General features: G+C 33.9%; 1 protein-coding gene across 1 annotated transcript in view; it reads left to right on the top strand.

Annotated features, from left to right (window-relative positions):
• LOC149088034 (uncharacterized) overlaps positions 1-12,536 on the top strand; it is a 33,002-nt gene that overhangs the window by 2,072 nt on the left and 18,394 nt on the right. Inside the window, exons 2-4 of the mRNA XM_089244054.1 lie at positions 1,146-1,216; positions 4,133-4,279; positions 8,329-8,481. Of these exons, the coding sequence (XP_089100180.1) occupies positions 1,146-1,216; positions 4,133-4,279; positions 8,329-8,481 (371 nt within the window). The remainder of the gene's footprint in view (positions 1-1,145; positions 1,217-4,132; positions 4,280-8,328; positions 8,482-12,536) is intronic.

Here is a 12,536-nt window from a genome sequence, read left to right on the forward strand (position 1 = left end):
ATAGGTAATAAAAATTAATTTTTCACAAGCGTAATGCCATTGTGGGAGTTAATCCAAGTCTTGGTGAGTGTTCTTCCCGCTCCTTTTCACACTGAGCAAAAGCGATGCTTGTTCAAGCGTTTAGCTGGTGTGAAAATTTTCTCCTTGTACAATGCGGCACATCATTTTTCAGCATCAGGAGATAGTAGGTCCCCTGGTTTTTTTATTTTTGATTCCATATCTAGTCTAGGATGTTATATTTTGAATCTTGATCCCTTATTTAGTCTAACAATGGATGTCGTTTGTTTTTTTCGTTTTCACATCGCTTTTTAGTGATGTGTTAAAGAATTTTTTGACAAGAAAGATGTTAGAAAACATGACTTTTTCACTCTTTGTGACTTCTCATCACGTTTTCTGTCGCTTTTCTCGCCGAGGAAAAAAAAATACCAATGCATTGCAGAAAGCAATTATATTATAGCTATTCTTAAAAGCCCCATAGCAGAATATGCCGAAATCTGCAACATATGTCACAGTGCAATCTTAGGAAGAATTATAAGCAAAGAGCTTTCCAAAAGAATTTTTGGAAAAAGTTTTTTTTTTTTGTCTGCATAGAAAATATTATAAATGAATTTCTACTGTGAGACATTTTCATTCAGCTCAGGGCTCACTGCACAACAATACAAAATGTTTTGCTTTGTGGGCCTAAACTTGCATCTGATTAATATTTTTAAGCTTTAGTGACAGTGTAATAAATTTTTTAAACAACATATTTGATATCTCATGAGTGAGACTCTCTTGGCGAATTCCTTTTATACGGTACTCTGCTGTTTGGTGGCAATTTTGGTTTTTGCCACACCTAATTTAGCACCATTTGCTAGGGTTAAAGCTAAGACAGAATATGTAAAACATCTATGTTTTTTGCACCAGAGAAGATGACGGCAGCATATCACTGTCACAAAAGTTATGCCAATGTAGGCCTACACTACAGGAAGTGTGAGGTACTGAGAAATGATATTGTTATTTCTCTATATAAGCCTAACTATGATTAAATATCTTTTATTATATACAGGTTTTTTACTGTTACCTATTCAATGTTTCTTTTTTATATGGTATGGAATGCTTCCATTTATGTATATAGGCTATTTATCTTTTTATGGCTTTTTTAGGGAAACCTAAATCTTCACTGGCACCCAAACCACCTCAAGCTCCATCTGAGATAGATACACTATTGAAAGAAGTAAGATTTATATTATATGCATATAAAATGAACATGATTATAACAAATTTTCACATTTCACAAAGTTTTTTCCATTTCCCGTGAATTTTGTATTTTAACTATGTTTCTTACGTCAGCATGAATGTAATAAATTTGGTGTATTACAAATATTTCCCTGGTTTTTTTTTACTTGGTCCGTTTGTGTGTGTGTACATATATTTTGCTTTGGATTTGCTTTCTCTATGTATGAGTTCATTTTTGCCCTAGCTAAATTGCAAGGACAAATTCCCACTTCAGTTTGGTATCAACTGGATATGGGCTTTTTTTTTTATGGCCTTATTTGATATGACTATATTTTATAAGGTTAATTCTTGGAATGGGGTATGAACATCATAAAGATCGTAAAAACATACACAATGCACAATGTTAAAATTTCATTATTGACTGAATTTATTTTACAATTACAATATTGCTAAGTCAGCGAGACCGAAGCCATGTTTACCTGTAAGGGTTCGTTCGCACATATACCAGCCAAATTATATTTTTGGCTCAAGAAAATATTGGGTTGATATCTTTATTGGGGTTAGTTATTATTACCATTACTGCCTGTAAGCTTAAAGGATATGTACGTCGAAGAATATCCTAAGCTTCCGTTTATTAACAATATTAATTAACACATAATCATAATACTAAGACTAGAATTGGTTGAAGGGGTGCAGAGAAGAGCTACGCGTTTTTGTTGGCACACAGGGCTTGAGTTATGAAGAGAGACTTCTTTTTTTTCAGTATGTTTACATTGGATGAACGCAGGTGTCGAGGAGATATGATCGAAGTGTTCAAAATTTTCAATGGGATGGATAGGATGGACCATGAACTTTTAGTACACCGCCAATCGACTGCAAGGAGACACCAGTATCGATTGATGAGGGACAATGCAAGGTTATGGTGTCTCAGGGAATTTTTCTCTAATAGGGTTGTTAATAAATGGAATAGCTTACCTCCGGAGGTAATAAATTGTAACACAATTGGCACGTTTAAAAAGAAATACGATAAACATGTTGTGGTAAATCGAGAAGCTATCCATTCTTAGAATAAGACAACCATAAGTATTCTTTATGGGCATTGTATAATATTTTATCATGTGTATATATTGTTTATAATTTGTGTTAATTGCATTTTTAATTGGGTTGCTATTTTTTTTTTTTTTTTTGAAATATATGACATCCATATTTTTATGGGCATCTTTTTATCAGCCACCTCGTTGGGCATTTTGCCTGTTGTGGCACTGTATTTGTATTTATTATTATTCACAATTCTAGATTGGTTGTCTTCATGTATAATACGACAATAATTTTAGACGGAGTTCCAATAGAGATAACCAACGCCCATGTAGACTGTCAGTGTAACAGTTTTTTCTTCCGTCTCTCCTCTGCACTTTTTCTTTACCTACACGCACATTTGCACCCGGAGCGTCTTTAGTCATTAATCAGTGGGCCGCTGCAAGCTTAATTTCTTTTAATAGGTTTTCATGTATAGCAGACAAGTAAATGCTGCTTATTAGAAGCATGAATGTTATCATTCAGGTATTGTTATCACTAGGGTTTGGATTTTTATCACGTCATATTTTTGGTGTTTTCAAGCGATTGTTCATATTTTAGGAATTTTTCAGCTATAAGGTTATTTTTTAACCAAAAATTTCAATCTGTGGACAATTTTTTCAGCAATATAGTATGCATTTACTATGAATTTTTTTTCATTTCTATTTTTTGGGGCGGGGGAGTTTGTATTTTGAGAAACAACTTCTTTGTTCTCAGAGGAGGATCCTCTTGCTATGTTTTTTAAGAGAAACTCTCTGATATTTATTCGGGCATCCAAAGTGATTGCGTTCAATGCATTTTCGTCATTTCTGAATTTTTAAAAATACTTTCACTTTACATATCTTAAAGAAGATTCTAGTTCATTGCATTAAACAAACATTTTAGGAGGGATAGCATACAATGCCCATAAAACAATTTTTTTATATAGAAATTCAAATTTGAGCAGATGAAATTGTGCAGTGATGGTGTGTGAGATCATTTTTTTAAAACATTTCCAACTTTTGCTTATAAACAAAAATATTTTGCAAATTTGATGGAAGCACATCAAATTATAGATACTTTAGATGTGACCTTCAAAAATTTTAACAAATTGGGTGAATTAGGAATTTTTAATGAATTTTTAAATATATATTTACTGCATTTTTCTGTATTTCTTGACTTTCACAGGTCCTGTGCCCCCTTAATACATGGTGTATCACTCATCAATCTCTAGATAACAAACAACACAAGCTTTGAGAAATTGAATTTTCTGGATGTTAGTGCCGAAACTGATATTTGGAAAGAAAAGTGATTTTCCTCCCCCGGGAATCGAACCTGGATCCCCTTGCATACCGGGCAAGTGCGCTAACCAATACACCAGAGACGCACTTTTCAATTCCTCATAACCCATATTAGTAGCATGAAGTGATGAGTGGAGTCATGGCAGCCTCCCTTAACTACAGCAAATTTTCGCCCCAATACCATCTCTTAACACAAGCTTTCTTGATCTGATTTCAATGTTTGTTGAGGCTTATTTTGATATTAAGACTGTTCTCTGTGAACATGGGTTAAGTGAATTAAGTATTTTTACCACTGGGATGAAAATTTTGTGGATATCGAAACAAGTGATTTGATGCAAAAATTTATGCAGTGTTCCATAACCTCATAGAAATTTTTTGCTCAATTTTGGTGAACATTTCAGCATTCTATGCTTTATGTCCACTACATTGTTAATCGCAGGTATTTTCATTGTGTTTAATGTATTCTGAAAATTTGTTTATGAATTTATTATTCATATTTTGTATATACATATTTTTTTCCTGACTATTATGTATAATGATGGAATATCAACATATTTCAGGCAGAATCATTCATCAACGCATTCGATTATGAGTCTGCCAAGAGCTGTTGTAGGAACATCTTGACCATAGATCCTGGTAATGTCAAAGGAATGGAACTTCTCGCCAGTGTTCTAATGGATGAAGGGGAGTTGGAAGAAGCAGCAGATGTATCCTTTCATATGAATCAATGTGTATTTTATTACTTACATCTAACAGCTCGTTGCTCCTATGTTGTCATCTTTAGCTGGTCCCAGGCATGTATTTTTGATGAACCCTTCTTTCGCAGTTCTTTCATCCCAGTCTTCTGAATTCATACAGTGCTGGAAGAGAAATGATAGGGCCAGGTAAAATATAAGTGATTAAAAAAAAGTCAGAATTTTTTGTTTTCAACAAGTAAAATATGAAATTTCAACTGTTTATCCCATTTGGAATCAAATGCTTTTTAACGAATTTCAATCTTAGCTTGTGTGTGCATGGGAAAGCCTTTTGTTTCAAACACACAATATGTAACAGTCCTAACTTCTATTGTAGACATTTCTACTGGTCCAAGAGAGCTTTAAAATTTTCACAATTTTCTCTGTAGAAATTTTATTTTTTTACATCCCTAATTATTGCTATATTCTACTAGTTTGTTAAAGAAGACAGCGTGGCCATCCTTTTGTAACCAGAGTAAAATTCATTGTTTTTAAGGATAATTAATTAATATTCTATCTAGTTTCTTGAGATATTAATCACTGATTTTTTTTCAAAACAAGGATCTTGCCTTTTTCTATAAAAGATAGCCTTTTGCCTCATCCTAGTTTTATGAATTGAGCTTCATGGAACTAACCATGCCTAATTATGCCTAGCTAAAAGAATATGCAAATCGGTAAGTTATGCAAGAAAATGGAAATGGTCTTATCGTTTTTTTCCCCCCATTTGCATTGTAATGATAAAAGAAAAAAATTTTTACTGAAAAAGCATAGTAAATTTTCAAATGAGTTTCCAAAATATGATTTCTCATTGTATTCACCATCTCTGGTAAAGAATTTCGAAACATTCTGATGGTTATTTTTTTAGTCCTACTTTCTGGTAAAATATCCTTTTTTTAACAGTTTATTTATAATGGTGAAATATTACATGATAAAAACATTCACCAAGAGATCATGTGGATCTGTACTGATGAACATAAAATATAATTTATTAGTTTCAATACAATTTTAAGGACATAACAAACAAAAGAGATAAATAAATACATCAAAATTAATTAATTCAATCAGGATACAATACATCATTTCACATATATTCTTTTGTTTTACTTTCTAGTTTTTTTTTCTTACTGTTCCTACTTTTTTACCAAATCCTATCAACAAAATTCATGTAATTCATTTTAATTCAGGAGGGAATCATTGATATATTGCCAAATAATACAAATATAGTCTATTGCAATTAATGATTCTGCCAAAGCAGAAATTTTATCGTTTTTTAAGGTTGTATTTGGGGTATATGTGGACCATTTGGTGTATTAATTTTTCATTTGGTTAGTTTGAGGGTTTAACAAGTAGAGTAGTCATTAAAACCTTCTGTCTGGTTGGAAAAAATATTTTTTTATGTACTACTTCATGGTCTTGGACAGTAACTAACATTCATCATTTAAAATCATGGTGTGAAACAACAGTTTGCATAACAAAACAGTTGGATACGTAGCCCTATTCTAGGTTTGGTGATTTTGATGATGTCTAATAGCATTCAATTATTTTCTGCATTTTTAGGGCATGCAGAGACATAAACAATATATATATGTTCCCCAAAGCAGAATATGCTGAAATCTGTGATGTATGTCACAGAACAATCTGTACTACTGTAGAACAGTCTGGTAGAATTTTAATAAAAAGTGTACAAAACGCACTATTATGGTGATTTTTACTGCAGAACATTTCCAGTCAGCCGAGGGCTTGTTGCAGAACAATGTAAAGCATTCTGCTTTTGGGGGAGGGGTATATATTACTGCTAAAGCCTGAAATGTGGCCACTTCGCGAATTGGCCAAGAGTTTTTGTTTTGGCCAAATCTGCATTGCAGAAATGATTCAATCTTTGGCCAGCCATTTCGTAAAGTTAACGGAGATCCCTGGCCAAAGCTTGATGTACTGATGTAAGATGGCCTGTACAAGCCAAATCCATTTTTTTTCATCACCAACATGTGATAAATGGCTGTGAAAAAAAGAGAAATTTGGGCGATAAAACTATAAAAATAATTATATGAAGTCTTTTTCTGCCACAAATTTTAGAAAAAGCAAATGATTCCACATGACTGCAATTTGATGAATTGTCATAACTAATGTGGACATAATTATCTTAAATAAAATATGGCAACTTGACGGTGGTCCAGAATCATGTCTTGTTATCAGACTTTGGTCAGCGATCACTGGCTGCTTCGCGAACTGTGTGGTCAATATTTAGCGAAATTGGTCAATTTGCAAAGTGGCCAGCCCTGTCAGGAATCAGCCAATTTCATGCTTTGGCAGTAACATTTACAGGGTGTTCTGTTAATGGACCGACAAACTCAGAGGGTTGTTAGTAGACATGAAGAGGAACAAAAATTGCAATGGAACATGGTGTCGCAAGCCACGTTTAAAGTGTGATCACGAAAAATGCATGTGTTCTATTATTTAATTAATTATTACAAGAGTTTTTGGAAGTGGCGGCTGCTGACATCATTGCACAGTCTACAATGACTTAAAAACGATTCCTGGACATGCTCAAAGATACCGGGTATGCTTTTGATGTCTGCTGCAGCGACGACAATCCATGCTATGAGATTCTCTGGTGTGGCATAAACAAGTGATTTAAGGTGACATCAGATATGGTGAGTGACCTCACAAATGCATTCAATGATCAACTGACATCCACCTTTCGTCTCCTCTGGACTCAGAGCCTGCATGCTTTTTTCAAAATTTTCACCCTCTCAACGGGGTTTGAGACATCATGTTCCATTGCAATTTTTGTTCCCCTTGATGCCTTCTAACAATCCTCTGAGTTTGTTGGCCCATTTATATTGCTTTTTTGAACACCCTTTACATTGCTCAGCAAAGAGCTAGAAATAAAAGTGCTTCATTTGTCAAAAACTATGACATTGACCAGTAAAGTATAAAATAGGATGGACAAGGCAGTAAAACCATCTGATTCACCTTGATTTATTTACATTGGACCTTGTAATTTACACATTTTGCAGTGTGCTTTTGAAAGTGGTCTTGAAAGAGGGCCATTCTTAACAGACTTACATCTACAATATTTGGTATATGCATTGTTGAAGACAGGTTAGGTGACAGACTCTGCACATTGGGAGACTCCTCGAATAGAGAATGTAATATATTCTGAAGAGAGAGAAAAAAGAATTCTCTGGTTGCTAGTACACTGTTTTGGCCGAAAATTGTTTTTGTTACCAAGTTGTTTCCGCCATTTTGCTTTGGCTCCAGTCAGTCTTATAATCTTATAGGATACTGAAATAATGCTATTTTTTTTAATAAAAAATATTGAGTTTCTTTTACTATTATGTTGTGTAAGGGGTTATTCTCCCCCCCCCCCCCCCCAAATCCTAATTTTCTAATTTTTTGAGTGGGCGCCCTGTAATGTAATTTTTCACCTTGCACTATCACTTTTTTCACCCCTGTAGTGTAAAAAGAAAATTGAGGGTTATCCTTTTCTCCTAGGTTGGAGCCCTGTCAGTCTCCCCCTTCCCCCATTTTAAGGGCCATATTACTGTACTAATACAAGTTGCAAGTGATTTAGTAGTACTCTAGGTTATGAACAGGAAAAAAACTGGCTGCAATTGCTTTCTGCTTTATTCAACTTGCAAGTGTCGAAGCTACAAGACAATGCTCTTTTGATATATCTGAAATCTCTAGCACTCTAAAAAGTCAATAACCGATAGTTATTTTTATCCTATGTACAACGTATAATGTATCCATTTAAAGTAACAAATGATAATTCTGATGCTCATTTTTATAACTTTCATTTAACTGTAATTATTAATCAGTATTGGGAAAATAGTTTTTCAAATTAAGTTATTTGTAATTGCTGCGTATATTTGTAGTGCAGATCTACATTATGCATTTTATAAGATAGAGAACTGTTGCCTTTTTTACTTTGAAGATTAAGCAAGTTCAGTTTCTGTTCTGTGTGTATATTTAAAGAAACGTTTTTCAGCCTTTTTGTACTTTTCCTTAGCTATTTTTAGTTATACATTCGTTGCATTCAAATATCACCAGCTGAAAGCTATGAAAAATATTTCTCATTGGCTCAAATAAATGAAGGGAAAAAGTCTTTGAATTATTATCATCAAGGCATCAACGTCATCAAGGGAAAGTTGCAAGGTGCTGCTGCTGATTCTGTAAATATCATATTTTACATTTTTATTTTTTTGGTAAGATTTAATCATGATTCAAGAAGCTTCGTAAGGTTACTGCACCAGCAACACAAAACAACTACAACTCTGACAACATAAATACGATAGGGGCCATACACTCACAAACACATTCTAGCATGTGCAGATTCGTTAAAAATTAGGAGTGTGTGTGAAGTAGTAAGGTTAAGTAGTACCCTCTCATTTTTTCATTATTACAGCTGTTTTTAATTTAATAATTTAAATAGTGGGTTCACCATAAAAACATAATGTAAATAACATCATAATATGAAAATGCTGGGGTTTTTCTTAACGTCTTTTTTCAAAAATACCCCTGCTGATTCATTTCCAGTTGAGGGCAAATAAAAATTCCATGATTTTTTTTTCCTCCATAATCTTCGGGTAACTTCCTGCCCTAGATTGAAAGCAAGTTTCAACATAAACAAGGAGCCAGTTTTAGACTTGTATTTTCCTGTTGAAACTATTGGTATGTTTGTACATCTCTGTGAATCAAACATTGACCTAAATCAGGGGTCTTCAATGCTTGGTTCATGGGCCATATTTAGCTCTCTGAGCTTTTTTTGTAGTGGCCTGCCAATTTTCAGAAAATGGTTGAAAACATTGAAAAACAATGAATTCTAGAATAAATGAAAAAAATAATTCCTGAACAAATTAATAAAAACTCAGAATTAATAAAATAAATAATTCCAGAATTGATGAAAATTCAGAACTACTGAAAGAAATAATTTTAGAATTAGTAAAAAAAATAAGTTACTTATCAATGAGAGGAATAATTTTGTAATTTCTGGTAGAAATTATTTCACAATCAATTCAATTTCTATTTATTTTATTAAATAACAGTTACATTCGCAAAAATAACACTGCCCAAGAGGCAAATGGCTGCCAATACTGGGGTTATGATCATGAAAAAAAAATTAAAAACTGATACAAATGTTTCATGGGAAAAAATATATATACATAAATTCAAACACACAAATAATCATAAATCCAAAATCAAGTTAATTAGTACAAGTATTTTGAAATTAAATAGTAAATATTTATAATGTGTTCATTATGTTGAAGTAAAGAAAAAAGGGGGGGGAGAAATGTGTGTGTGTATGTACATATTGTGGCTGGCTTTCGGAGTGCTACTTCAATTAGACATTAAAAGAGATTAATAGGATTTGCAGTTATGGAACTATGTGAAAATAAATTTCAATATCATTTATTGAGTGAAGATATTCTTTAAGCTTTCTTTTGAAATGAGGCAGATTTGTAATTGTTTGCATTTCATAAGGTAGGCTATTGAATTGAAGAACCTTTGCGCTATGAAAATGAAGTTTTTTTGCAAAATATCTTTGTATGCATGTGGAATAGAAAAAATACAATTTGGTCTATGTGGATTTACTGTAGTGCGCATGGGCAAATGGTATTGTTTTTTGTACAGAGTAATTGCAACTTTTAGCAAGTACAGCTGACGAACAGTTAAGACATCAGCATTACGGAAAAGAATATTAGACTGGTTGTTATAGTCATTATATATTAGTCGAATTACTTTTTTTTTGTAGATTAATTGTAGGACGAATATTACTATTGTAATCTCCACCATATATACAAAGACTGTAATATATGTGTGATTGAAACTACGAAAAATACTAATTTCTGATGAACACTTTATTAACCTGGCTTCTGAGATGAAAAAACTTGAAAATCATGTACCTCAATTTATTATGTAGAAAGTTTACGTGTGATTTCCATTTTAAATTATTATCAAAATAGAGGCAGAGATATTTAATACTCTTGACAGCTTTAAGACAGTTACATGAACATGAAGTGAGATCAATAAAAGAGAAATTGCATAATTATTGAAAGAGATGATTTCAAGTTATCTTGAAAAAAAATAATTTCAGAATTTTCAAAATAAATATTTAAAGAATCATTTGAAGTGTTTTCAGATAAAAATTCATCTCTGCATTAATTACATTAATCAGCAACTAATCCGAAACTTTTTCCGAATTGGTGAAAAAATGATAAATAGTGATAACAAATAATTAAAAAAAAAAAAACAAGTCTTCAATTATTATTTTTGTCCCGGTTTTACTCGGAGGCTCCATTGGGCTTTTCTATTAAGATGTCACTAAATTACGTGAGTTGGTGGCCTATGGGCTTCATGAGAAGTTTCAATTTGGCCGCCGTGCCTAAAAGGTTGAAGATCCCAGGCGTAAGGCCGGGATTACATTATAAAAGTTTTATAAAAGATATTTTACAAACCTTAAAAAACAACCAATAAGCCTATTGGTTTACATTCGCTTGAATTTAACTAATATGCTTATTGGTAGCATTTTTCAAGTTTTATAAAAGAACTTCTATCAAACATTTTATAGTGTATTCTCAGTTTCAATATTTAAAAAAAATTAAACATACCTAGTAATTAAAAAGTCTTTGAAGCTTGTTGATGAGGAATTTGAGTATAGGTGGTGGTCAACATCTTCGCCGGAGAATTAAAATTAAGATGGACCAGACAACACTCAACCGCACTCGCGGTGCGATCAAAAGGAGGATTACACGAGTCCAGTCGGTATTACAAAACATCGATGAATCGAGTGAAGAAACTGATGTTGTGCTGTTACAACAATTAGTGAAAATTGAGGACATTCGAACGAGCATCGATGAACTCTTAGAGGGATACGCCGCCTTGCCAGCGGACGCACAACTAGATGATGCCTTCGACCAAATCGAGGAGATGGAGGCGAACGTAGACGCCTTAGAGGTACGTTCAAAATGTTTAGTTTCAAAACTAAAAATCAAATCGGAAGATAATCAGGTCGCTCAACCTGCAACCGCAAAATTGCCGGAGATTCCTTTGCCGAGTTTTTCGGGAAATCCGGAAGAGTGGAGCTCATTCAAATCCGAGTTCAAATCTTTAATTATAGACAATGAATCACTGAATGAAGCTCATAAACTTCACTATCTTCGAGCCTCGTTAAGAGGGGAAGCGAAACTTGTCGAAACGGTCGACGATACCTTCGACTCGCTTTTCGGAGAATTAGAGAAGCGATTTGAAAACAAAAGGTTCATCGCTAACACACATATCAACGCTATTCTTAACCTTGAGAAAATACATCATGAATCAGCTAAAGAGCTTCGAAAAATGGTGAATACTATCCTGAGACATCTCAGAGGGCTCAAACTTGTAAACCTTGAGATGAATAAGCTAACTGAGATACTGCTTGTTAATGCTATTTTGCCTAAGCTAGACCGTGAGTCACGCAAGCAATACGAAATGTCGCTGAAAAACACGGAATTTCCCGAATGGGAAGAGTTTGTTGACTTTTTGCAAAGAAGGAGCCAAGTGCTTGAAAATACTCAACGAGTTTCCTACGCGAAATCTAAATTCGATGCATTTTCAAAACCTAAAAGTCTGATAGCCAAAGCGAATGCAAAGCAAAATTCCTGCCCCATTTGCGGAGAGAATCATCCAATTTATAAGTGTAGAATTTTTCATAGCCTTTCTATTGAAGAGAGAATATACGAAGTAAAAAATAAAAAACTGTGTTTTAACTGTCTGGAATCCCATAGAGTAGTCGAGTGCGGCAGCGATAAGAGATGCCGTATGTGTGGGAAGAAGCATCATTCGTTAATCCATAGAGAGAATGCACAACCACAAAAACCAAAACAAAATGAGTCCCCCACTGAAAGAAAAGAAATCGGGGCTTGTGAGACCAAGAAAGAGAAAACGACAGACTCATGTGCCGCATCTTCCAGTGTTGACAATTGCTTACATTCGAGCGAGAAAAGGGGATGCGTTCTGTTGTCAACAGCAATAGTTTACATCCAGAGGCCAGCTGGTGGGATGTTTCCAATACGCGCTTTACTCGACGCCGGCTCTCAAGTCAGTTTTGTCAGCAATGAGGTGGCAGACTCTTTACGACTTCGGAGAGACACTGTAAACGTTCCTATTGCAGGACTGAATGACTCTATTCTGAACATAAAGAAAAAAGTAACAACGCTAATCGCTAACCGCGAAGGGGACTATAGTAAAA

The sequence above is a fragment of the Pholcus phalangioides genome, unplaced genomic scaffold (assembly GCF_987345545.1).
Source record: "Pholcus phalangioides strain wild (caught in Gottingen) unplaced genomic scaffold, Ppha-v1.0 ptg000003l_1, whole genome shotgun sequence".
NCBI lineage: Eukaryota > Metazoa > Arthropoda > Arachnida > Araneae > Pholcidae > Pholcus > Pholcus phalangioides.